A 27,384-nucleotide genomic window follows, 5' to 3' on the forward strand; every position below is an offset into this window, starting at 1 on the left:
AGGATGAAGTTTAACAAGTCACTTATAATCTTCTCAGGTCTGTTTAACTGAAATTATCAAAATAACTATTAATCAATTTAGTAATGACAACTAGTACCATTATGTGGATAATTTCCCCAAATTTTTCTAATAAATTATATTTAATTAACCGCCTCTTTTAATTGAATTTAACCCATTCTTTTCATCTGTCTGTTTATTTTTGAATTTCCTCAATTTAAAATGTTGATCAATTATAATTTTTAAAATTCCAATGAAATAATTATTAGAGGGAGATGATATTTTCACTCCCCCTGCATTACGCATGCACTCCCCTTCTAACGTGATTTGACGTGAAAAGTGGGCAACTTTAATGCTTTTTGACGTCAAATCACGTTATAAGGGGGGCGCATGCGTAATGCGGGGGTGAAAATATCATCGCCCTTATCTGATAGAATTAAATGTACAATGATGCATTAAGTTTACAAAAATTGAATCGCTAATTTTCTGCTTATAATCTAACAAAATTAAATCCCATCATTTATAATCGACGGTAAGTATATCAAATTACAATACATATGTTGTTCTCTTTAAACACGCTAAAATGAATTATAATTAATTAAAAACCCTATAGTTAATTCCCCTACATTAATTAGCCCAATAAAAATAATCTGAAGGACAAGCAACTAAGCAGTGTAAAGGGTTTTAAGAACAATGCAACAAAGTTCTCTTCAATTAAACTTCATATAGAAAACACTAATAATTTTAGATATTGAAAATTAGAGGATGCAGCTTACCTCTAAAAATCAGTTAAAAAAGAACTGTTATCTTCATCACTGATCTCACTAATGCTTGAGCTTCCTGTCATTTCTACATTTCTTTCTCAGCTCTCGTTTTTCGACTGAATATTGCCTCTTGATTAACAAATTACGCATTGCTATTTTTACCGCTTCTGCCGCCACTGCCAATGCTTTCTCGTCGTTTTCTACAGTTTTACTCCCCTGCAATCTCTCAAGCAAATGCTCACCTCCTGGAATGGCATCGTCTTCCAAAACAACTGGTTCTTCCAACCCGCTGGAATTGGGAGTGCCCTTTCGGAATCCAGAGATGACCTTCACGCGGGCTAAAGGCAAAGAACCTAAAGCTGGAATATTGGATGCACCTGTAACCATCCACAACTGTTGTGCAAAACAACTCATCCCTAAGCAAGTAGGGATGAAACTCTCTCTCATGGAAACAATCTGCAAGAATCAGACATTGAGGGAGCAAAATGTAAGGTAGTTTGGTCAAATTTGAAAACAAGGTCATTCATAACATGACTCATTTATGATGATTATCCAGGATTGTCATTAATAAACCTAGAATTGAATAGATTTCATTTAATGCAAGTGTGATTGTAAAGTAGACTCTGTTACAAAGCACAAGTTAAATCATTAAACTAAGGCCATGTTTGGCAACCATGAAAAATTATTCCGCGGAATATTCATAAGCCCAACTGCGCTAGAGGGGCGGAGAAGGGAGAGGAGAGAATTGAGTGGGTGGGAGTGGAGATAGCATGAAAAATCCCTAAAATAATGGAAAAAATACCAATTTGGAATGGGTTTTTGTTTTCCTGGTTTGTAGGAGCTTTTCATGCTCCCTTCACTCTCACCCTCTAAGTCTCTGCGTCTCCAGACCATCTCTCACAACGGGCCCCACAAATATTCCACGGAATATTGTTTTCATAGGGGCCAAACAAGGCCTAACAGAAAAACAAAATAAAATTAAAGACAATATTCTCAATGCACATGTTAACAGAGCACTGTGAAACACAATGCACATGTTAGAATAGCTGTTCAGCATAAAAAAAATATTTATCACATTTACAACTAGTTTGGGACAAAGGCTTTGTTGAGTTGAGTATTCATCTAAAATGTAAGTGGATCTTTTCCAAAAATCTTAAAAACTCATCTTCCCTTTCTAGACATTTCTACCTGTGCTACTTTTTGCTTACTGAGTTTGTCATTCTTACCTTGGCAATTGAAAGAGTTTTAGCAGAGAAATCACAGGTTAGAAGCATTACTCCGTGCAAGCTGTATTGGCAGAAAAGCAACTTCTCAAATCTGCAATTTTAGAAGTAACTACACAACCAACTTCAAGGAAGAACAATTGATGCACAAAAATACTGAGACTTGCCTTTGAATTGCTACAAAAACTAATGAACCATCAGGAGAGGCACATAAATCAGTAACGGCAGGATAGCACTCCTCTTCTCCATTAGACTCCACAAGTTCTGCCTTCTAGAAGTAAACCAAGAATACAATCAATAAACAAGGATGCAAATCAATATTAAAAAGACGGTTAACCCCAAAAAATCCAATCTCTGGAATAAAAGTGAACTGAATCCCACCATTCAAAGAAAAAAAAGGTGAACCAAATCCCATGATTATTTTTCATAGTCAAGAAACCTCAATTTCAAGATGCATCCACACACAAAGGTCTTTGTGCGTGGATGCATAAGAACAACATGAATAAATACGGGAAGAAGATGTAATACAAAAAATCTGATAACAGGATCGCAATTTGCAATAATTAAAGAACCACTTCAGCATTAAACTGCTGGGTGAGGCAACAAATTGCAAATCATCTCATAGATACATAAACTTTTAGAGATACATAACCCTACACTTCTAGTTTTGTTTTGTCTGCATCCATACATCTTAACAATTTGGGAACAATAATATTTCTGCCATTCCTAGGATAAAAAGCATTGTAACATTGTTCATAATTTCTGATATGACATCAAAGAACAATACTAATAGTATAGTAACTAACAACACTTCATAGAGATTAACTAACTTTATTAAAGTTCCCAAGTTTAAAACATATTAATAAAACTATAGTTTCTATCAAGTATATATGGGACAATGTTATCGGAATTTTCAAGAGCTGATACAATACGTTGATAAGTTTCCCAATTTATTTTTCCTTTTTTTAATGGTACTATCCCAAAACATTTTCTAAGAGGGGTATCTTTCGCTATCTTAGTTCAATCCTACATAAAGGAAGGAAAGATTGAAGAGAATCTTAACCACAGAATAAGAGCTGGTTGGTTGAAGTGGAAGCATGCTTCAGGAGTTCTGTGTGACCGTAAAATATAGGGGTGTAAACGAGCGGAGCCGAGCGGAACTTGGCCCAGCTAGGCTTGGCTCGTTAAGCTCAAAAGCTCGGCTCGGGCTCGGGCTCGAGCTCGCGAGCCCTACCAAGCTTGGGTTATATTAAGGTCAATGATATATTCACACCCCTCATCTTCCCTGAACAGCCTTATCTAGTGTAATTTGACTACTCTTTTTACACCACGGGGGTGGTCCAAGTAACAAATGGGGTACCAAAAAAGAAGTGACATATTTTGCCTCCCCCTTTCACTCCCTGGACAACCCTTTTAGTATATAAATTAATATATAATATATAATATATATTTAAATATATTAAATCCTTAACGAGCCTTAACGAGCCGAGCCGAGCCTGGCCTAGCTCAGGCTCGGCTCGTTAAGCTTAACGAGCCTGGACAGCCGGCTCGGCTCGGCTCGCCTTGTTAAGGATTCGAGCCGAGCTCGAGCGAGCTTCCGAGCCCGAGCCAAAATTGACACCCTTAGTACCTACCAAAGTTTTATAAGACAGCTGTGAGGCCAACCATGCTGTACGGCTCAGAATGTTGGGCCACCAAGAAGCAACATGTGCATAAGATGAGCGTAGCGGAGATGCAAATGCTTAGATGGATGTGCGGCCACACAAGGTTAGATAGAATTAAAAATGAAAACATCCGTAAAAAGGTGGGGGTGGCAGTAATTGAGGAGAAAATCAGAGAGCACCGCTTAAGATGGTTTGGGCATATCCAACGTAGGCCTTTGGATGCTCCAGTGAGAAGAAGTGGCTCGTGCCAAGTTGATGGAGTAAAGGGGCAGACCGAAAACAACTTGGGTAGAAACAGTGAGGAAGGACTTGATGGTTAGGAACATAACAGAGAACACGGCCTTGAATAGGAGAGAATGGAAGAAAATGATCCATGTAAACAAACCCAACTAGTGTCAGGATTAGACTTAGTCAATTTGAGCCGGGTAGATGCTTTCACCTTCTTCATGAAATTTTTCTAAAGGATTCATTTAGTCGACCCCTACTAGTTTTGGACAAAGGCTTAGTTGAGTTGAGTTGAGTTGGGTTGACTATCCCGAAACATTTGTATAAAGCATTATTAAAAAAAAAAATGTACATAATAAGCATGTTCTAACCAAATGTAATAAAAACATGACTATGTTGAATGCATCCCATCTTTTAATTCAAACTTTAACTTCTACTTATAGAACTTTATGGATATTTTTGGGTCCCAATTGGATAGTCTCAACAAGGAAAGATTGGAAAATGGAAAGTCGTCCAAGGCTGAGATGTTATTGGATTTTTACGTTTGTCGAGAAATATTGGTTCACATACTTTTGTATCAGCTCATATTATCGGATTTTTGGAGGCAGTGATGATAGACGCCCAAATGATGGTTCTAAAAATGCATAAAATCTTGTTCATGTGCTATGTATAAAGAGGCACATAGCGAGTTTTTCTCTTTTTCTCTCAGCAGTATTTGCCTCAGTTGGACTTGTTTGGGGCCTCGGGTTGGGACTTGACTGTTAGGCTATCTATATAATATTATTCTGCCATTTCAAAAAAAAAAGGGCTATCTATTCACTTTTGTTGATATATTTCTTCTATCTGTTCAAAAAGTTTTTTTTCCCATTTCCCAAGAAATGACCAAGGCTTCTGTATGCATAGTTAGCAGAAATTGGAATTTCTCTAAAAAAAATGGTTTTAATCAACGGTTTTATCGGAAAATGTATTAAATGTAGCTTCTTTCCAATAAAACTACATAAAAATTCAAAAGTACAAAGATAAGAGAAAAATAAAGCGTAGTATGTATTCTTAGAAGTACTTTCAAAACAAATTACAGGTTGAAGTGCTGCCCTCCCACGTGTTTCTTTCGTCCTTTCACTCTAGCATCCCGATTGAGCTCTCCCCAATCCCATTGATGAAATGATTAACCTCGAGGGAAATAAGGGTTTTTAGAACGGTGAAAAAGACTTTCAACCCTTAACTTAAATATCCAAGATTACACCACTGAAAATTGATTGATGTATTTTATGGGTATGGAAAGATAATACTAACCTGAGGTTATTGATGAAATCTGAGATGTTTTGAGCTAAAAAGACTAACGCTGGGCACAAAATAAAAATATTGTTGGCATGGCTGAATGTGTCTACGGGGGTTTTATTCTTTGTAAGAGATGCATGGGTACACTTGGTGTGTGGTATTACCATGCACCCTAGTATGTATCGTTCCAATGAGACTAGCCACAATTGATCTAAGCCGTTCATGCAATAGATCTCACCTTATAGATGGTTCAATAACCAAAAATTGTTATGATAGAGTAATCATGTGTGTTCAATCAAGATCCATAAAAAGGCAATACAAAATAGGAATATACAATGGTCAATATTTTGTGGCCAATAAAGATACTTAAGACATGGTTAAATGGTTGATTTTGGGGCTAGTAGGAAATCTAAGGTGGAACCTACGATGTCAATGGCTCATCACAACCAAGGTATGTCATTCAGCGTTGTCTGCATGGCCTATGGCCCGTAACTTCTTGTATCATATGTAAAAAATGTGTAAATGTCAATAGTGGGGACACAGTCAGTATTAAAACAAGTGACCCTATCTCATTGAGCCTTCAAAAGTATGCATCCACAAGGCCTTTGGGGTCACCTTCTCCAAGCTAATGGGTTGCTCCCACTCCTTAAACTGGGTGCATGATCGACCATCGAGTGGTGCTTGCTAGTGCATATCCTAGCATGGATTCCATTCTAGTCAACGGGTGATCGGATCCCCTTAGGAGTCATAGCATGTGGCAATGTCCTATTGTAACTTTGTTTGAGATTCAGTAATAAAGATTGCTTCCTTTTTTTTTGAAAATAAAGAACTTAAGTAAAAAAAATATTGGTAAAATAAAAATTGCTTCTTGTGGTGTACCAGTGACTTGCACTTACTTTGTAGGTTTAAGCCTTGCAACCTTGCTTTGTTGCGAGACACCACAAGTGCCACACGAATCTTATCATCAGACAGAAGGCCCGTCACACTAGGGAGCATTGTATTAGTGTGTAATCATTCCTATACATATATAGGTATATATACAATGCGCCCCTAGATTTTTTTCCCCGGACAAGTTTGTTCCTTGAATTTTTGCTAGTCGTGATTTTTAAGGCGTTTTCGGAAACCCTTTTATTGGGACGAACCTATATTAAACCAGCATTTTCCAATCAAAATTTGTTTGTTATCTCACATTTTGCTAACTATGTGTACTTTTCACAAGTAAAAAGGTTTCCAAAAAAAGTCGAGTTACCTTTGCACCAACTTCACAGGTATCAAGAAGGTGTCCAGAAATGAAATCCCACAAGCGTACCTGCAAAAGCAAACTCGAGCAATCATTCTAAGCACTTCACTCTGACAACGTATGAGTAAGTGAATGCTAAATATTCTTTTCTTTGAGATGTACCCACGGTTGAATCACCACTTCCAGAAAGAAGCAACCCCAAAGGATAGTCCGGAGTGCACAAAAAGGCAAGACATGAGACAAAGCTGCCAATAGAATCATCATCGCAGTCATTAATCGGTCTCATAAGCTAATAAATGGCAGAGATATCCCCTTAAGAGACAAATCCACAAGACCGACAATTGCAGGATAACAATAGTCTTGCCACCATGTCATTATTCAATAATGGTTAGGTCAAATTTAATAGATCTACAAGAGCAATGCCTACTTGGAATCGAGTATGTGCATCCAAACATAAGTGTGTGTCCAACAGTCTTGCCACCATGTCATTATTCATTAATGGTTAGGTCAAATTTAACAGATCTACAAGAGCAATGCCTACTTGGAATCGGCTATGTGAATCCCAGCACGTGTGTGTCCAATGTTAAACATGGTTTGTTCTAGTACGTGGTACGAGAACGGGGACATGGTATAATGGTTAGCCCAGTATGCGATACGATGGGATATGCCATACCTATTCAGTTCCAAACAAAATATATAAAATTTGAAGATATCAAAATATCACTAAACAAAATACTAGCATATATTGCAAACCTATGATTTGGCCGACACTTTGAATTTATTGCCAGCACACGTGTCGTTTCCGACACAACACCCGTGTCCACACGTGTCGACACTCCTTTAGACACTTTTAAGTGTACTGTAGAAGTGACAATAACTTTATATGTGTGTATGTGTTTGAGTGTGACACTATTTTTAGATTTTTAGGGGTTGCCATGTTAGATACCTCATATCCTTGTCGAAACTCGGCACACAAATCCGTGTCCACAAATCATGATTATATGTACTTTCTATTTTAGGTGTGTCCCCATTTCTAAATTTTGGGAGTTCGCCGTGTCTGACACTCTGTGTCCATGTCGAGGCACGACACTCATGTCCGCGTCCACATATCATAGAACAAAGTCGTATCATAATGCAGTACGTATAATTTATTATTGTAATGGGCCATTTGATTACCAAAATTTCACACAAAATGAAACAAACTGTGTAAAAAAGAGTTAAAGCACTTATTAGAAGCTCAACTCAAGCCATGCTTGAACCAAAATAGGATTGGGTGATGGAAAGCTCGGTTCTCCAGAAACTCGATTTGGATGCTAAGTTCTTCTCGGTTCCCAAATTTAGGGGAAGCGCGCTTCATATATGTTTCCTCTTAATTAAGAGTACGCTTCTTATTTAGGTGATTACGACTTCCTAAAAGAATATTTTCTCCTTTAGATAATGCTGAAGGAGCATATTTAAAAAAGAGTGTGTTTAAAACTTGAAAACTCATCTTAAGTTTCAAATAAAAATTATGTGGATCGTTTTCCAGAAATATGTGAAATTGTAAATTCCTAAAATTTGTAATTATAATTAGTTGCAAAGTCTTCTTTTCTACTTGTTATCCTTACCTATATTAACCTTTCATCCCTAACCTACTACAATCCTACTCTTTCTATGTACTTCTTGTTTGCTTCCAATGGGGCTTATTACATGTTCTCTTTAGTGTGTTTCGCTTCCCGTATTTTCTCTTTTCTAAACCCCTCGCTTCCCGCTTTCGCTTCTCGCACTCGCTTCCCACTCTCACAAATATGGTCAAAATCATGTTGGATCAAACCCAAGCTGCCACCCCTAGTATTCTTGTCAATAGATATCTATCTCCACTTACCGAAAGAGATTGAAATGGAAAAACTTCTTGAGACAGGTGAACATCTAGGTTGTGACAGCCGCTAGGTTACATTAGGCATGTGTCAACGGTCAACCTAGGCATCTGCTTGTATGTGAAAGAAAGTATATATCTAAGTGAAATTGTGTCAACCTACAATATTAAGAGATAATTTGAAAAATTGAGATCCCTTTTACAACTATAGAAGTTGACTTTAGGTGTACTGATTATATTTTCTTGAATATTATTTAGGTATAATAAATTACATTTTAAAGCTGCATTTCCTAGCTAATATTTTTTGTGAGAGCTTTTAATTTGTTATCACTTATATATGTGATGTCTAATTTTTTTTGTTATATTTTATCCCCAAAAATTTTCCAACAACCAAATTGGATTTCTTCTAGATAAACTAAGTATCAATTGATTGTTTTTATGGTAAACTAAATATCGATTGATAAACATTAAAACTTCTATAATTTTTCATTTCGTGTTTGTGTTTGAGTTACTTCTAGTTAATTGTATATGAATCTAATTTTAAATAATTTTGGCTGTTCTCCGTGTGCAAAGTGTGTGCATTTCACTAGTAAAATATAAAAACAACTTATGAAAGAACGTGCACGACTGTCAGAAGTTGAACAATGTATACCAGTAAAAACTCACTCGGTGTGACCAAGACAAAAACTTTGTATCTCGTGAGCTCCATTCAAGGGTTTCTTAGGAAACAAAGTAACCTGCCAACGAAAAATGCATGTCACAGTGGTTAGGTGATTAAATTAAGAAACTCTACCGGTACAATAAGATTAATGGCCTGGAATGTTGGATTACCCGAATTTTAAAATCCCTATCAGCAGTAGCAAGGAACCGCCCATCTGGAGAGAATTCCTGCACATAGAACAGAAAATGAATACTACAATATACTACAAATGAACTGATTCATTATATAATAAGCACACATGCACACCGATTAAAACATTATGAGAGAGATGGGGTCCAACATCAACTAAAGTAGAACATCAATGTAAGGTCCACTATTGTAATAAAAGTGGCCAGCCCGAACAGATATGGATAAGATTGCAGAAAAATCATGCCCAACATATGGGGCTCAAATTTGCTCACTTTTTGGAACCTATCTAAGAAACCAAAGGATCTGGATTGTATTGCAAGCACGTATGATTTAGCATTTGGGTTTCTAGGTTGTTCAGAACTTCAGATCATAGTTAGCAAAACATGATTCGGCAATAAAACGGGACGGTAAAAATTCGAGTTTAATACGGTTTTGGTTTAAAAAAGTACTAGAAAAACGGAAACACAAAAAAAATGCATTTAAAATTTTGCAATTTACAAAATATAGTTGAGGTAAAGTTGGAAAGTTGGCCAAAAAACACGTGTTTTAATTTTTTACTGGAAAAGGAAAAGTTTAAAATAGAGTTTTAAATGGCAAACCATTAAAACGAGTTTTAAACGACGTTTTCAAAATATCGCCGTTTTTCTAACTATGGTTCAGATAGCATAGTTTTTATCCTTTTGTGAGTTTGTATACTGTCAGCATTTAAGTTATTGCACTGGTTTCCCTATACTGGAAAACAGCATATGAAGTAGAGTGATCCCAATTTCCCACAGCCAACACAATATTACACAAAGATGAGATTTTATTCTAGGTGATGCAATTCATGCAGTGGGAAAGATGAATCTGAACACAAAAGCAGATGTAGAAATGGAGCTAAAAGTAAACTAGGATGGAAGAAGAAACCATACCAGGCTAGTAATAATGCTACAGTAGTGAGCAAGAATTGGCACAGGCTTTTTATGGACCAAATCATGGCTTTCATTGCCCACATCCAAGCATACTACCCAAACAACTCCAAATTTATCAGCAAAAGTGAGAAATAAGCCATCATGGCTAATAGCAACTGCACTCACTCGCTTCTCAGAACACCTGTACAGAGACCATTAAAGCAACTAAACAATATAAAAAACAGGCGTCCACTAGATTTAAGACAGAATTGAAATGGAATCATTCCTGTAATTCAAATAAATACTGTAATTTATAAAATAGTACCATGCAACTTACACAGTCCGTACACAACGCCAGGTATTTGTGATCCAAATCTTGACAAGCTTGTCATCACCAGCAGATGCAAAAAGCGTCCCCTTAGCACCAAAGCCAATAGCTCTTATAGCATCCGTATGGGAAGGTCCACCAGAATCATCCAGCAAAGAAATCGAGCAATCTCCCCTATAGTATAAACAAAGAACAAAAAACACAGTAGGCATTTCAATTCAATTTGTTGATCAATCCAAGTTGATGACTCCTTCACTCAACCATAAGGAGAGTTGAGTCTAATCAAGCAAGCTAGCAAGTAGATTGACTGGGCCATGAAGTATTTCTAAACGATGTTAAAACTTTAAAAATCAGGCAAACCTCTCAAGCCAAAGTTACTGAACTCGTTCCCTTTGAATTCTAAATATGAAACTTCAACATAAAATTTATAATTATTTCCACATGAAATCAAAGTTTGAGTGAAAATCAGTGAAACCTATGGGGCTGTTTGGATGCATGGATCTTTGAATCCAGGTTTAGTTTGAAAGCGATGTAAAATTCTCGATTTTACAATCCATTATCATGGATTTTAAGTAAGAAATCCAGGTTTTAGAAATCTCTCCCCCATCCTGAGATTTCTAAAATGTGGAAACATGGGATGATCTCCTACTCTCTCGCTCGACGGAAAGCACCATGGAAATAAGGGAGAGAAATCAGAAAACGACGGACAGTCTCCTTCTTCTCTCATCTCCCATCCAGGATTTTGAGTAAATCCAAGATTCTAAAATCCGCGCCTCCAAACGGCCCGTAAGTGATTATACTTCTTTCTTGAATTCAAAATGCCCTGGGTTTAGTTAGGAGAAATCAAAATCCAATTGAAGTTGACGCCCTGATTTCTCAAAAATTCAAATGGTTTTCCAAATGTTGACGATTCATCGGTAAACATGAATAAATCCAAATCCAAATCTATTATAGTTCCATTTTTCTCATAACAACATCAGCCCCCTTAGGCAAATTGAGTCGAATCGAGCAACTAAGAAAGTAATGTCCAAGTCATATAACATTAAGGGGGTCAGAAGACTCAATAGTTGAGTGAACCTCAAGACAAAGTTGCGATGTTTTCAACCAATCCCCTTCAAATTTTCCATGATAGAATGCAGTTTACTTCAAACTCCTAACTATTTCCACAATTAATGAAGATATGAAGGCAATTTCATATCATTATAAAGTGATTAAACATTTTAACTTATTTGTTGCATTTAAACTGCTTTAGATAAATACTTGGGGGAATTCAGAATCAACTGAGGTCCAAATTTACGAAAAAGAAATGGCAAATATTTATCCCACTAAAAATACAGATTCATCAAAAAATGCTGAAGAACTAGATACCAACTAGTAGATTATTCTTTTCTTTACCACGGATGTCCAAACTCTCACAAGGAAAACTCAAAATGAATTGAACAAGTAAATTAACCTAAAAATCCATGTATTTTCCAAATAAAGTAGAAAGTTCAAACAAAATGGCAATACTTTACCATGATTTCAAGTGTTCGCTTCCAAACTTAAACATATTAATATATCTTACTTCAAATGTTAGCAAGATCAAATAGTAACATAAGGAAATCTTTTTTTAATGATATTCATTAAAAAGTGAAGTGAAAAATACAAGGAGAAGGAGGAGGTCTCAGAAGCAAACAACAAAAACGAAACGATGGCAAAACAAAAGGCAGCTACTAGAGAAACAAAAACAATGATCGAAAATCCTCATGGAGAAAGAAAGTAGAATATTCTTACACCATCTCTGACTACTACGAAATGAGCAAGCATATCCGCTTCACCGTTAGCGGATCGCCAAACATGCCTAATCGTAATATCATGACCCTCCAGGGCATCACAAACCCCCTCAATTATGTTTGTGAATCTCAACGGAAAGCTAGTACCATCCCTTACCCAATTGACAACATTGAGGGAGTTTTCCCTCAATGACAAGATGGTCAAGTAGAGGTTGGTCAACAAAGCGAACAGAAGGTCCTAAAGTTTTTCCTCCTTGGAGTCCTCACCAATGGGACCAGAGAACTCTCTCTCTCTCTCTCTCTCTCTCTCTCTCTCTCTCTCTCTCTCTCTCTCTCTCTCTCTCTCTCTCTCTCTCTCTCTCTGCACACACACACATACACGAGCGCGCGCCCGCAGAGCTCCTCAGAAGACCCCTTATACCCGTCAATCCCAGATTTGTGAAGCTCGAACCATCAAAATTCCACTTCAAAAACTCAAGAGGATCCCACCTAGGGCGGAGTCACTCCTTCCTACAACAGCTCAGCATGATCTCATCCTATGATCTATAGAACGTGGTTGTCAAACCCAGAAAGTCTTTGAACATATAGGAGCACAGAGACCACTAGATCACCGCTGAAAATATTTTCCTTTGAATCTTGTGCCTACTGCCGGAGACACCTTTAGGGTTCATTTGGTTACCACCAAAATAGTGTTTTCCTAGGAAAAGAAAATCAAATGACATCATTTTTCCTTCTCCATGGACGTTTGGTTTCCAGCTAGCATCCGTTCTAGATACCTTGTCTGGAAGGAATTTCCCAAACAATAGCCTTTTGAGTCAAGAGAAAAGATAAAGCAAATTGGATTTTCACTTCCGTTTTTGCTTTTACTTAGAAGATCCACCAAATGACCTGGATTGAGCCAGCTAAAATCAGAATTCCAAATCTCGAGCGTGAAGCTACAAGGAATCATAAGGTGGTTGACGGACTCAAGATGAGCAATATACAAAGCACAATAGTTAACAATAACATTTTTGTCTACGAAGAAGATGATAGACAATGATGATCTTGTCAAAGAGTAGCCGTCCGACTGAAAAATTCAACTCTCATCAGGGCCTTAGAAATCCACACTTTTCTAATGGAAGACAGGTTGGCCTAGCCGAAGAACCGAGTATAAAAGGATTTTTAAATATTTTAGACTCAGTCAATACCTTAGAAGCACGAAGCAAGGCGGGGCAGGGGAAGTGTGGGGATCGAGAAGAGTCAAAGTTTGGGAGTGCTATGGAAGCATGTATGTAATATTTCTTTATAGCTTTTAAAATTCAGGTACATCGAAAAATAGTAATTTCTAACAATCTTATTTTAAATGGTATAATTTTAACCATCTTCATATATATCTTTCAAAATTTAAGTACGTTAAAAAGCAGTAATTTCTAACCATCTACCTTTAGCTTGCTCTAATGAAGTACTTTGAAGAGTTGAAGGTGTTTGATGCAAGGAAGTTGGTGATGGTGGGACTGATGGGGTAATAGGAGAAGGTTGGGAGTGTCATGAGAGCAGTTTCTGTCTCTTCAGGATCACGCTCCCAAGAAGCTCCTTCCTATGGAGCGCTAAATCGTGGTTCCGGGGTAGGAGCGGCACTATGAGGGAAGATTCCTGCTTCTAAGGTCAATACTAGTGCAAACCCGGAGGCTCGCGAAAACTATCAGAAACTTTAGGAGCTCAATGGAAAAAAAACTTTCACATTCGCATAGCCATATCCAAGTCCAAACCATAACAGATAAACAAGCATTAATAGATTAACTGTGGCATAAAGAAACATGTAGATTAGCTTTAAAGGGAAGCCATTAATGAAGAAAGATTCTATACTAAGCATTATTGCAGATGATAATCTAAATAACACAAAAAGATGGAAATGTGTGGCTCAAATATCTTTAATTAATCACTATTTAATTGTTGTCCATAAAATAAAATAATGATCTAGAGCCCAAATCTACGCTAAAAGGGTAATATTCCTAAGAAGGTCTAGGGCAAAACAAGTAAAAGGTTACTATGGGTTTACAAAAGGGCAAAAGGTTCAAAAAGGCTGAAAATAATGGAAAAACCTTACTGGTAAACGCAACAGTCTTTCCACCTCAAATCCGTGCTAGTAAGGGGTCCAAAAGAGTGGAGGAGAAGCTCATGGGCAAGATCCGAAGTCCGGGCTGCAGGCCTGCAACAATCCTATAAAAATAATGTTTATGGGAAGGTTCCAATGAGGGGTAGGAGAAAGAAAGAAGAATAAGAGGGAAAGAAATAGAGATATTGAAGAGAAGAGAGAGAGAGAAAGAGAGAGTCGAGAATAGAAAGAGTGTATGAGGGTGCGAGAAAGAGAATAGTGAGAGGGTATGAGGGTGCGGGAAAGAGAACAAGGAGAGGGTATGGGGGTGCAAGAAAGAGAAAAGAAAGAGAGAAAGAGGCCTCTCGTGAGAGAGAAATAGAGAGGGCGAGTGAGATAGAGAGAGAAAGAGACAAGGGGAGAGACACGAACAGAGAGGAAGGAGATGAGGGGCGACAGAAGAGAGAGGTGAGAGATAAAAGGGGGCGAGAGAGAGATCAGAGAAAGAGAGAGCGAGGGTTGAGAGATAAGGGTGAGAGAAGAGAGAGATGAGAGAAGAGAGGTAGGAAGAGAGAGAAACCTACCTCGTTAGAGAGAGAGAGAGAGGGACGCCCATGGCGTCTTGGGAGGGAGAGGCCGCAGGCTCCATTTTTTTTATCTTTCACAAATCTTCAAAAAAAAACTAGGGCATTCTCCCATTGTGCTCTCATTCATATTCTATTATTGGTGGGCCCCATTGCTACCTCACTTAAATGAAAGCAAAAAGACCGTCATACCCTTATTCACAAAGAAAAAGTTAGTAGCATAAGGGTATAATAAAGAAAAACTAACTAAACAAAAAGGAAAAGGCAAAAATGGTGTCTGCAAAAGTGGGCCCTAGATGATGTGGACATCTCCCACATCTAGGTCTCAAATAAAATAGAGAAATAGTCCATAATCCTCAAAATAACAACAAAAATAATGTGCTATGCATTGAAAGTGGCGATCCAACGATCGGATCACATCAAATACTCTCATAAGCTATATCTCTCCTCCACCGATTTCCACATCCATTTTTCGAGAAGAGCAATATTCATCAAACTTAATCTTCTAAAGTCCAAACCCCCTTCCTTATGGGCTTGCACACCTCTTCCCATCAAACCAAGTGGTACTTCCTAGTTATCTCATCATCATTCCATTGGAAATTCCTTTGAGGTTGTTTGATACTTTGATTCTCTTGATAATCAAAGCTAGAAATTGAAAGACAAATTAAGCGGATAGGGACGTTAGTAAGAATGGCTTTGATAAAGGTGATAGCCTTTTTATATTATTTAGATCACCAAGTCACAATGGTGCTTATCCGATCTACCGACACACAAAGAGATGCCCAAATGAATATTGGGGATCGAATGACCTTACAGCCCAAAATGTTGGCGTAATCCTCAATTTCAAGCTCCTCCAGTCCAAACAAACACACAAGACTACTCCGGCCGCATTTCCTAACTAGCAACAAAGGGTAGCATTCAGATAAAAGAGGGGATTTCTCACTTTTGGAAGGTACTCCAGGCATTTTGTGTTACTTCATTGAGAAGAAATACATACGAACCGTGAGATCAAAGAAAAGGAGAAATGGACTGTCTAGATTAAGAGGAAATGCAACCTAGTATAAAAGGGACAAGAGTTCGCTTGCAATGGGGGGTGCTCCAGGCATTTTTTTCTAAGTCTCTTCTTCTCTTTTTGTTGCTATAATTTCCTTATTCGCCCAAAAAAAATACTCTTTGGTAGAAAATTGCGGGTTATCCGCGGGTTGAGCCAACCCACCCACAATGGGTGCGGGTCACCTAAGTGCTGACCCGTAGGGATGCGGGTCATTTTTTACCCAACCCGTTTGACCTGCATCCGCATGACCCCCGGGTAACCCAACCCAACCCGCATGTTTGCCAGGTCTAGACCCACATGATATACAGCTAATCCCAAAGAGCCCCCATCCACCTCAGCATGCACTTGTTCATTTGTCGAGTAAACCGATGCTTTGTAAAATCATTTTTCAAAATAAATAGATTTAATTATATAAATATAGTTAAAAAACAATTGATAAAATGATAGATAAAACCCGATAAAAATGTCGCGGCCGATAAAGAGAAACAAGTGCATGCCATAGCCTAGCCATAGTGTAAATATCACAGGATCTTCCCCAACCACAATGTTATTCGGTATCAATCCAACTGCTTTCCCAGCAATACACCAGTAGCTCGAATCGATCACAACCGCAGGTTAGCATGCCAAAGTAGCAAGCATCAGACCTCAACCTCATAACAAAGCGAAGGGTCCTAAGGGCACAAGGATTACCTACGGAACCGGCTCCTCACACACGGTGCTGGGTAAAAGGGATTAATCATGCACCTGTAGGTAGTGGTCTCTGACACGTGTCAGACCCAGTGCACACGCCATGGTGTAAATCTCGAAAGCTCACAGCTATCCGGAACTAGATATATCGTCATGCAGCTACACCATGCAGGATCAGTCATCAGCAACTATAAGGCCCATCAAGGCGGCCAATTAACTCATCACATATCCTAGATGTTGAGGCGGCCAATCACCTCCTCGCGATCAGCCTCATCCCACACATCCCAGATGTCGGGGCGATGAATCACCTTCTTGCAATCGGCCTCATCCCGCACACCCCAGATGTGGGGGTCGGCATATCTATACCGTGTGAGTAGCAGACCGTACCTGTTTACGATCATTAATCAATCTCAACGATTAATCAAATCCAACTAGCTACTTACATGCATCTCCACAATAATGCAATAATAAGCAAAAACAAGCTTTCATAGATTAAGCAAAAATAATCACAATTATTTTCATGCCTAAAATAGCTAGCATTCACCACGTCCAAGTAAAGTTGACTGAAAGGACACACCAATGTTAACAATAATAAAGCCCTCAATCAAACCTCTAGATTTGGCTTTAGTCATCAGTCAGTTGAGGGCAACTTAGTGAAATCAACCATCATTGTCAAATTTAAAATGCTTCCGGCGAAGGATTAGGAGATCTCCAAATCTAACAGCATCCTTGGTTTCTCCAAACTAGTGTTTTTCTTTCCTCGATTCTGAAGTTGAAGATTTATCAACAAATGAGAAGAAGAATTCCACAGTAGAGAGAAGAAAAAAGGAAACTATTGTAAATTTTGGAATTTCCATATATTACTTCGATTTTCTAAAGAAACACTCTTCAAATCTATAGAATAATAACCAAGTTTTATCAAATATAAGTTTAAAAAAAGGAAACTACTGAAAAATTTTGAATTTTCATATATTACATCAATTTCCTAGAGAAAAATTCATCAAATCTATAGAATATTCACCAAAGTCTATCAAATATAAGGTTTATTTTTTAAGAAGGAAACTATTGTAAATTTACGAAAATATATCACTTCCATTTTCTAAAGAAACATTCATCAAAACTATAGAATAATTGCTGTTATATCAAATATAAGTTTAAAAAAATAAAAGGAAACTACTGTAAAATTTGGAATTTTTATATATTACTTAAATTTTCTAAAGAAACAATCATCAAGTCTATCGAATAATCGCCAAGTTCTATCAAATATAAGTAGTTTCCGTCGATCTTTTTCAATAGCTCGAATCTCATAAAAAAGCAAATTTCCATGTACTAATCGTTTCAGTCGGGATTTTTTGCAGATTTATCACGAAAATGAATTGAAAAAGGCACGAACCAGATGCTATAACGGGAAGAAGAGAAAGCAGAAAAGAAAAACTCACTGTAAATCGAAGACACGGAGTTCTGATCCAGCAGCAACGGCGATGGATTTTCCGAGCGGATGAACTGCGATTAGGGCTGGAGCAACCTCCATTTCTCTGCTATTTTCTCCTTCTTCGATCAAAGCTTCTTCCATTTCGACACAGAGATATTCTTCTTCTAGGGTTTAGGGTTTTAGCGGGGAAAGCGTCTAACCAAATGAAAAATTCTATGCCTAAAAACGCTATTATTGGGGCTTGTTTTGTCCTTGGATAGGTTTGCTATCCTCCGTTTGCAACAACCTGTAGTTCTGGGATAAAATATTACCTGAATAAAATTAGTGAAGTTCGTATAGAGTTTTTATTTATTTAGAGAAAACGGTTCCTACACATATGTGTAGATAAGTTATCTACACACTAGCTTAAAATACAGTGGAGGCCACATTATTTGGGTGATCCAAACCATTCATTTTTAAGGCCCTCACATAGATAGGGTGTCCATAAAAAATCAGATCCGTAGGATCATCCTAACTCTTCGAACTGTGGAGGCAAAAAATGGACTAATTTGTGAAGGTTTAAAGACATCCATTTTACCTCCACAAATCGTAGGGTTGGGATGATCCTATGGATCTGATTTTTTGTAGACACCCTATCTATGTGAGGGCCTTTAAAAAGGATGGCTTGGATCACCCAAACAATGTGGGCCCCCACTGTATTTTAAGCTAGTGTGTAGAGAACTCTCTACACATATGTGTAGGAACCGTTTTCTCTTTTATTTATAGATCTTTTATATGGTGTAAGCCCTTATGGTCCAGTATTTTACAAAACGTACTGTACGGACCACACTATAAGATGATCCACACCGTCGATGTGATGGGCCACAACGTAAGTAGATCATGCCCAAAAAATCATTTCTATAGGATGATCCCAACCCTCCGATCTATTGAGGAACTGCATATTTTGGATGAGAGAACTGCATATTTTGGATGAGAGAACGGTTCCTACACATGTGTAAATAAGTTATCTACACACTAGCTTAAAATACAGTGGGGGCCACATTATTTGGGTGATCCAAACCATTCATTTTTAAGGCCCTCACATAGGTAGGGTGTCCACAAAAAATCAGATCCATAGGATCATCCTAACCATTCGAACTGTAGAGGCAAAAAATTGACTAATTTGTGAAGGTTTATTTAAAGACATCCATTTTACCTCCACAAATCGTAGGGTTGGGATGATCCTATGGATCTGATTTTTTGTAGACACCCTATCTATGTGAGGGCCTTTAAAATGGATGGCTTGGATCACCCAAACAATGTGGGCCCCCACTATATTTTAAGCTAGTGTGTAGAGAACTCTCTACACATATGTGTAGGAACCGTTTTCTCATTTTGGAAACAACTATAGATCTGAGGGATAGGATCATCCTATGAAAAATACAGGACTATAAGGGCTTACATCATATGAAGGGAAATGATGAGATTTTATATGGTGTAAGCCCTTATAGTCCTGTATCTTTTAAAAAGTACTGTACGGACAACTAAATCATTTGATGATCCAAACCGTTGTGCCCCAAAAATTATTTACATAGGATGATCTTAGCCCTCCGATCTATGGATGTTTCCATAAAATATGGTGTAAGCCCCTGTAGTCCTCTATTTTTCAAAAAGTACCGTACGAACTTCATCATAGGATGATCAAAATTGTCCGCCTTATAGGTTGTGCCCCAACAATCATTTCTATAGGATCCTGTAGAAATGATTTTTGGGGAACAACTTATTTAAGTTGTGTTCCATCACATGGATGGTTTGAATCATCATATGATGTGGTCCATACAGTACTTTTTGAAAATTACGGGACTATAAGGTATTACACCATATAAAAACTCCCCAAAGTAAACCACCTAGAGGTGCAGCTCGGGTCGGGTGGGTTGGGTTTTGAATAACCCTACCCTACTCAAGAAATATCTCGAGTCGGGTGGGGTTGGGTTTTTTTTCTCCGAAAAACCCACGATTCCCAAACCCGGCCCTACCCATGATAATTCTCGGGTTAGATCGAGTCGGGTCGGGTTTTTTTACATTGACGCATTGTAGAAAAAAAAAACTAATATTCACACCAAAAATCTCTAAATTTATGTAATCAGGTGTATTAATTTAAAAAGAAAACTATATTTTCACATCACAAACATGATCACCTCAATGAAAACAATTATATCAATATATTGAAAAATAATTTGCTATGTTATCCAAGAGATAATAAAATATGTGTATTTATCACGAACACTTCCCAGTAAGAAAAGACTGAGCGTGTATTTATCAGTACTCTCTCCCTCGCTCTCGGCAACTCCTACTTCGCCTCTTCTTTTTCCTTTTCTTCTTTATCTTCTTCTTCTCTCCCTCACACTGCTCTGTATTAGTTCTCTCTTCAATCAATGGATCCTCTATCCGCCCTCCGTGAATTCACAGTCCGCAACGAACTAGACAAAATCATCCGATCCAACGACGAATTCCGATTCGGCACAGACTACACCTTCCCTTGCTCAGCCAAAACCGCATACCGATCCAAACAAGGTAATCTCTACACCCTAGAAACCCTAATTCATTACATCAAAAACCTCCACATAAAACACACAGATTACCTCCAAAATTCTCGCACCCACAAAATCCCCCCTGTCACCCTCCCTGATCGAAAACCCTTACTCGAATATCTCGAAGGCAAAGTCTCTAAAAACGACGCCATCGAATTCCTCCCTTTCGCCCCCCCTCAAAACCCTAAATTCACCCCCTTAGATTCTGATATCCCCACTCTTTCTGATCACGCTGGAATCGAAGAATACCGCCCGGAGGATCCCAATCTCGGATTCTCTGTTGAACCAGACGATAAAATTACGGTTTCGGAGAGACCTGTGGATTATATTTCCATGATTAGGGCTTTAGAAAGGCCTTTGAAGGATAGGGAGGCCTTACTCGAATGCCGGAATCGGGATTTTTACGGGGTTTTGGTGGCGTCCACGAGGCGTGAGGAGGAGCGGCAACGGATTGAATCGAATCAGCGTAAGGACGGGCTCGTTGCGAAGAGTAGATTGTTAGGATCGGAGGAGCGAGGGTTAGGGTTTTGGAAGGATGGGGAGGAGTTAGGGTATGATTCGACTCCGAAGCCGAAGATGCATTTGAAAGGGAGTAAGATTGGGGAGGGCGTGCCGATAATTTTGGTGCCTAGCGCGTTTCAGACGTTGATCACTATATATAATGTGAAGGAGTTTTTGGAAGATGGGGTTTTTATACCAACTGATGTGAAGGCGAAGCAGATGAAGATGGGGAGTTCGAAGCCGGATTGTGTGACGGTGCAGAAGAAGTTTAGTAGGGATCGAGCGGTGGCTGCGTATGAGGTTAGGGATAAGCCGTCTGCATTGAAGGCGGAGGATTGGGATAGGGTTGTTGCTGTGTTTGTTTTAGGGAAGGAGTGGCAGTTTAAGGATTGGCCTTTCAAAGATCATGTGGATATCTTCAATAAGAGTAAGTGTGGAGTGAATTTCCAATTTGGGATTTTTAATTTCAATAAGAGAAGTTCTGTTTATAAATGTCTTAAGATTATTTGGTTTTGGCCATTTGTGTTTCTTTTCTTGCTATTTTGGTTGCTAACTCTGTTTGATGGTTTTTCCTTTTTTGTTTAATTAATAATGTTTATAAATATTTATTTTCTTTTTTGAATTCTGTATGAGGGTAATTTGATTGTGTGTCAATGGAAATGATGGTTGGTTTACAATTGTTTATTTCTTCTGTTCGATTTTTGGGGGTTGGGGTTTTAAGCACTGTTAATTGAGAAAATTTGTATTTTATCATTTCTATTTCTACCCGTCATTGGAAATATAAGAAATCCGTCTGAAAGGAGCAGTAGCTGTGTACTCGTGTTGGCTAGGGAATTTTAGTTGGTTTGAATGCAATATGTGGACAGGTTGGTAATGTACGACGGAAGTGCTTGGTTTAGTTTGTTAAGTTAGTTTCATCTGTTGCTTGTGTACAATTAATTCACTTGCCTGTGTTGATTCTATTGCTAGTTATGGGGAGTAGAACTGAATTCATGTTACATCTTTCCTATTAAAAAGTTTTTTTTTTTAATGTTTGTTGATTATCTTTGATTGGAGGCAGTACACACCTGGGCTTTTACTTTATCTTATGTTTCAAAAAATGATGTTCCTGCTGGTCATTTCCTTGGGCCACGGAAAATTCTAAATTCTTTTTGGTGACACCGTTGGTTTTAGTTGTTACTTCAGGACTGTGGCAAGATTTACTTTTTCTGTTATCTGACTCAATTAGATTGATCCAAAGGCATGTGAATCTGATGATAGTAAATAAATTTTATTCTTATGCAGTTATTGGGTTTTACATGCGTTTTGAGGACGACAGTGTGGAGTCTGCAAAGACGGTGAAACAGTGGAATGTTAAGATCATCTCGGTGAGCAAACAACAATTCAAGGCTTCTTGGTTGATGATTAACTTATTGTTTTTCCTACAGTTTTAAGTATTCTTTTATGGATTATGTGTAATATGACTTTGATGGGCAGATTAGCAAGAACAAACGGCACCAGGACAGGGCTGCAGCGCTCGAAGTATGGGACAGGTTGGAAGAATTTGTGCGTTCAAGGTCGCATACTTGAAGTTTCTCCAATTTCATGTGAATATGTAAGTTTTTCCTTTTGCTGTTGATTGTTTTGAATGATTCCATTCGGCTATTGATGTTATGTAACTCATAACAAAAATGTGAACCTATAGTCGATGGGAGGCTCTTGATTACAATTGTCAACAATATACTTCAAATTTGAAATCAAGTTAATGATAAATTACTGCGGAAAAATCACAACAAATAACCTTTAAATAGATAACAAATAAAAAAAATGAAATTCTGTAGAAATTTATCTCATATAGGTTGATTGCAATCACAGATCAAACCCCACAAAAAATCCTGCAGAAAATTGCTAGAGAAATCTTCAAAAATTAGAGTCTCCTCTCCAAGAAAATACACCAAGCAGAAATAGGCAACAAACCCTGCATCATTGCCACATTTATGTGCGTCAAATTGTCCTACATTGAAGTGGACCTAATCTTTGTTAAAATTCGTTTCATGAACAGTCATGGTTCCTCTCTTCTCTGGTTCATGCTTTTGATCCATTTCTTGGTCATGAACAGCCCTGACTTTGGCTCTCTTGCATAGGTTTTAACAACCTTTGGGTGCTCTAACTTTTGCATATGTTGCTGTGCTTCATCCTCAATCTCAAAATGAGGTTGTGCTCCATAAATCACCCTCTTGTAATGAATTCGCAGCCCATATAACCTCATCCCTTGCATCCCTAAGAACTCCTCCAATACCTACCGATACGAAACTAGATCCGTCAAAGTTGAGCTTTATAAAACCTTGAGCCGGAGGTTTCCATTATTGTACAACCACAGAGCGTTGCTCTACACTAAAGCAAATGTCCCTTCATCCATTCCAAGGGTCGAAAGCATATACAAACTTTAAGCAAGGAAGAATTTTCACACGGGATATAGTCAGAGCAATCACTTTCACAAACATGTACTCCTAGAACCACAGGTACTTTCAGAGCAATCACTTTCACAAATAGTGGTGGATTATTATAAACACTTGTACTCCCGGAACCACATATGGGGACCGAAGGCAGAGGACGGTCTTGAATTCAAAAGAATATCGGAGGGGAAAAAGGAGTGGATGGAAAGAGAATTTATAATGTAGGAAATCAAAGCCGCCCTACAATCCATAAAGAAGGACAAAGCGCCTGGGACGTGATCAAGGAAGATGTGTTGAAATGTATGAAGGAGTTCCACCAAAGGGGCGTAATTAATAGCAGAGGTAATGCCACATTCGTAACTCTTATTCCCAAGAAAGTGGGGGTGGTAGAACTCAAAGATTATAGACCTATTAGCCCTGTTAACAGCTTATACAAGCTATTATCCAAAGTGCTGGCGACCCGATTGTTGGGTGTATTGGGAGACGTTATTTCCAAATCCAGGGCTTTCGTCAGTAAATGCCAGATCCTTGACGAAATCCTTATAGCAAATGAAATTGTGGATTCAACCAAAAGGTCTGGGAAGAGCTATCTTGTGGTGAAAATGGACATGGCAAAGGCTTACGATCATGTCGATTGGCGATTCTTCTGGATCGCCTCCATTGCCATCACCAGATTCTTCATTATGGCATTGTTCGCCCATATCTTCTCATATTTCTTCTTGCATTAAAAGCTTTTGTCGAGCTTGAGAAAATTCGGATGCATGTTTCCCATCTTTCCGCACCGAAAGCACTTCAAATTGGCTCAATATAGGGACTGATTTGGATGCTGCTGCTTGTGAAGCCATTGAAGTATTAGTGTAGGGTTTAGAGACCTGAAAACTGCCTTGATTTAGATCTCGTTGTCGCATGAGGCCAAAGAGAGATGAATTGATGTTGTTTGGAAATGAAGAAGATATAAACACCACTCTGTTTCGAATTTCTTCAATTGTTTGAGCTTTTACTTGACCTTCAGAAACAATCCAAAAGTAATGGATGCACAAAGCATCATGAATGGATGGTTTCAACATGCTTATCTCGCAATCATTTGCGCTTCTGTGGAGCTTGACACCTAGGATTTACATCATCTTCAACTCCTCATATATTAGTTTCTACATGACCCGACATACTCCTAGATTGAGGTACCTCTTGGTTGCATAGGATTAGAGTATGAGTAACGATGAATTGAGTGAATTGCTCCTTCATCTTCATCTCTTGATCATACTTCTTCGCTTGTTGCCGAATCTTCTCCGTAACCTCGTCAAGATTCTTGTTTTCTTGCACATCACTAATGTCGGGACTGAGTGGCTTTCTAAAGAACCATCCTGACTATAATATCAAATTATGATACAACTTTTAATAGGAATGTGAAGCAAGAGTTGATGGTTATCTAGCTATTTCAAACAAAAAAGAAAAAAGAGTTGATGGTTATCTCTTGATTACAATTGTCAACAATATACTTCAAATGTGGAATCAAATAAAAGATAAACTACAACATAAAAATCACAACAACTAACATTTCAATAGATAACTAATCAAAATGATGTAAGTGTGCAGCAGAAATATATCTAATCTAGGTTGATTACAAACGTAGATCATACCCTGCATATAATTACTGCAGAAATCTTCGAAAATTGAAGTTTCCACTCCAAGAAAATCCCACAAACAGAAATAGACAACAAACCCTACGCAAAAACTCCAGCTTCCTTTCTCTTATTACAATATGTCATAAAGTCCCTCAACATTTAAACCCCATTACGTATATATTAATCCCACATAAAAGACTTTCTAAAACTTAGGACTCTTTGAATACTAAGAGTTCTAATAACTTTAACTCTAACTCCCCATCTGGGTTAGAATTTGTCTCACGAACAGTGCCACCTCCTCTCGTCTTTAGCTCATGCTGCTGGTCCAATTCTGGGTCACGACTAACACCAGTTTTGGCTCTCCTTGCATAGGTTCTAACAACATTTAGATGCTCTAAGTTTTGCACATGTTGATCCATTCCATCCTCGACCACAATATGAGGTTGCACTACATCATGATGCCTCTTAGTGGTATTTTTAATTGCTAACGTATGTGGGAAATTCACCTTTTTTTATTTTTTTTGCCTTTTCTGTATCGAGGGCTTCGCTATAGGAAATTGAACTCTAGAGAATGTTAGTAATCGGTTTTAACTAGCCACTCAGTATAATGTTTTATATCATCGTGTCTTATCGGTCAACATGTAATCTTTTTTTGCTTTTTTGGTACCCCTCGATGATCCAGAGAGTGTTTGGCATGTCAACTAAGTTCCACTTGTGTGGTTTGAGATGTTCTACTTTGTTTTTGTTCCGTTGCATGCTTAAGGATTTTAAATGGTCTCAAGTAAGCATTGCTTGCATGGTTTGAGATGTTCAATTTTTTTTTTCATTGCATGCTTAAGGATTTTATATGGTCTACTAAGTGCCACTTGTGTGGTTTGAGATGTTGAATGCAATAAATCGGCAGAGGCTCCTGTGCCTTGACTATTTTTGTTTCAACTTTCTCACATGATTGGGCTATTGTTCTTTTCGCCGTGGATGATATGATTATTACTATATATTACATTATTGCTATATTTTTATGCAGGGATTTCAGTATTTCTTGAAATGGCCTACTCTCCATTTATTTGAAGATTTTAACTGTTGTTCTTTGATATGTGATGTTCATGAATTCTAGTAATCATGAGATTGAATTTGGGTGATGATCCCACTTTGGTATGTGATGTTCATGAATTCGAGTATTCATGAGATCGGATTTGGGTGATGAATTCAAAGTGATGTTCATGAATTCTAGGAATCATGAAATTGGATTTGGGTGATGATCCCATGTTTATTTTGTTTTTATACTATGGTTTATAATTTTGTATGTGTTGTTCATGACTTCTAAGCATGAGACTGGATTCCAAACATATAATCAATTACAGGATGCAAGTGGTGGATTATCTACAGTAGAAGATGATCGGTTGAAAGGAATTGAACAAGTTTCCATAGACGGAAGAGGAACTAAAGGATTATGCATGATCTTATGTATCTTAATTAAGAATAATTTTTTGTTTATACTGTATTTTATTTTATCTTGTAAGGAGACAATTTTGAATTTTTGATGGTACAAAGAGACAATTTAGATAGCATGTGCCATTTTACTTTTGCTGTGGGTGATGGGTCCATAGAAGTATGGACCCATCAACCTTCTATGGACCCATCAACTAGGCCTACACATTGCCAAGATGTGAATAGTATTTGGACACAATAGTAGGGCCCACAAACCACCATTTTTAACCATTTTTTTTAGTAGGTTGGAAACTAGTGGAATCCACTTCCTGTAATTTTGTCATGGGATGTGATATATTCGCCCCTTTTTTCTTCCTCGACCCACTCCCATTTAGTGAGCTAACACCAACAACCCGTCTTCAGTTGCCCTTCAAGAAAAGAAAAAGAAAAAGGGTCTTCGGTTGGGAGTGCAGGCTGCAACTTAAGCCAGAAGAAATAGGAGAGAATGGATAGATACACTAAAATGGGGCGAATATATATCACTTTCACATAGCTTTTTCTTGTTACTTTTGATAAAATGTGGAGCCCACTTCTTTTTCTTTTATTTTCTGCTAAATATGTTGAGGGTTTTGATTGTTCGTTGCTTGAACGTTAAAGAAAAAATTTATATCTGGAAATAGTAAGAGGAAATCATACGTAGCGCCTTGTTTGGATTGCAAGAATTTTTTTGAAGAGTTCGGAAAGGAAAATTATTTCAAAATTTTCATACTTTTTGACACCCTAAAAAGTAGGGCTGCAACTTGAGCCGGGTAAAACCGGATCCGAAAATAGCCTGGGTCGGGTTGAGGTTTCTTGGGTTTCGGGTCGGGTCGGGTTTAGGTTCCCAAAACCCGGATGACTCTTGGGTCAAG

General features: G+C 38.0%; 2 protein-coding genes across 3 annotated transcripts; one reads left to right on the forward strand and one right to left on the reverse strand.

The window, feature by feature from the left end:
• Nucleotides 1-493: 493 nt before the first annotated feature.
• Nucleotides 494-18,172, reverse strand: TRM82 (Transducin/WD40 repeat-like superfamily protein). Of its 2 annotated transcripts, none has more exons than XM_077389140.1 (10): nt 17,925-18,172; nt 10,324-10,488; nt 10,008-10,188; nt 9,078-9,134; nt 8,913-8,983; nt 6,558-6,636; nt 6,401-6,460; nt 2,152-2,252; nt 1,988-2,048; nt 494-1,217 (listed from the first exon to the last, which is right to left on the reverse strand). In XM_077389140.1, the coding sequence occupies exons 1-10, from the start codon at nt 18,056-18,058 to the stop codon at nt 822-824; spliced, it is 1,305 nt and encodes a 434-aa protein (XP_077245255.1). In that variant the 5' UTR covers nt 18,059-18,172; the 3' UTR covers nt 494-821. The 2 variants fall into 2 exon arrangements, with proteins under 2 accessions (XP_077245255.1, XP_077245253.1); XM_077389138.1 differs by having other exon boundaries at nt 2,152-2,255; nt 17,925-18,170.
• Nucleotides 18,173-20,189: 2,017 nt separating this feature from the next.
• Nucleotides 20,190-26,610, forward strand: PHP (PLANT HOMOLOGOUS TO PARAFIBROMIN). The gene is made up of 4 exons (XM_077389141.1): nt 20,190-21,415; nt 22,273-22,355; nt 22,465-22,582; nt 26,407-26,610. The coding sequence occupies exons 1-3, from the start codon at nt 20,332-20,334 to the stop codon at nt 22,555-22,557; spliced, it is 1,260 nt and encodes a 419-aa protein (XP_077245256.1). The 5' UTR covers nt 20,190-20,331; the 3' UTR covers nt 22,558-22,582; nt 26,407-26,610.
• The last annotated feature ends 774 nt before the right edge of the window (nt 26,611-27,384 follow it).

Source organism: Tasmannia lanceolata, unplaced genomic scaffold, assembly GCF_043159265.1.
Source record: "Tasmannia lanceolata isolate RefF3 unplaced genomic scaffold, GAP_Taslan_0.1 ptg000008l, whole genome shotgun sequence".
Lineage (NCBI taxonomy): Eukaryota > Viridiplantae > Streptophyta > Magnoliopsida > Canellales > Winteraceae > Tasmannia > Tasmannia lanceolata.

Excerpts from the sequence above, each read along its gene's own strand:
- PHP (XM_077389141.1), top strand. The coding sequence starts at position 20,332 with ATGGATCCTCTATCCGCCCTCCGTGAATTCACAGTCCGCAACGAACTA. Across the intron at positions 21,416-22,272 it reads TGTGGATATCTTCAATAAGA|TTATTGGGTTTTACATGCGT; the intron begins GTAAGTGTGGAG and ends ATTCTTATGCAG. Across the intron at positions 22,356-22,464 it reads GGAATGTTAAGATCATCTCG|ATTAGCAAGAACAAACGGCA; the intron begins GTGAGCAAACAA and ends TTTGATGGGCAG.
- TRM82 (XM_077389138.1), bottom strand. The coding sequence starts at position 18,058 with ATGGAAGAAGCTTTGATCGAAGAAGGAGAAAATAGCAGAGAAATGGAG. Across the intron at positions 10,189-10,323 it reads TGGCGTTGTGTACGGACTGT|GTGTTCTGAGAAGCGAGTGA; the intron begins GTAAGTTGCATG and ends GTCTCTGTACAG. Across the intron at positions 6,637-8,912 it reads TTTTGTCTTGGTCACACCGA|CTTTGTCTCATGTCTTGCCT; the intron begins GTGAGTTTTTAC and ends TTCTATTGGCAG.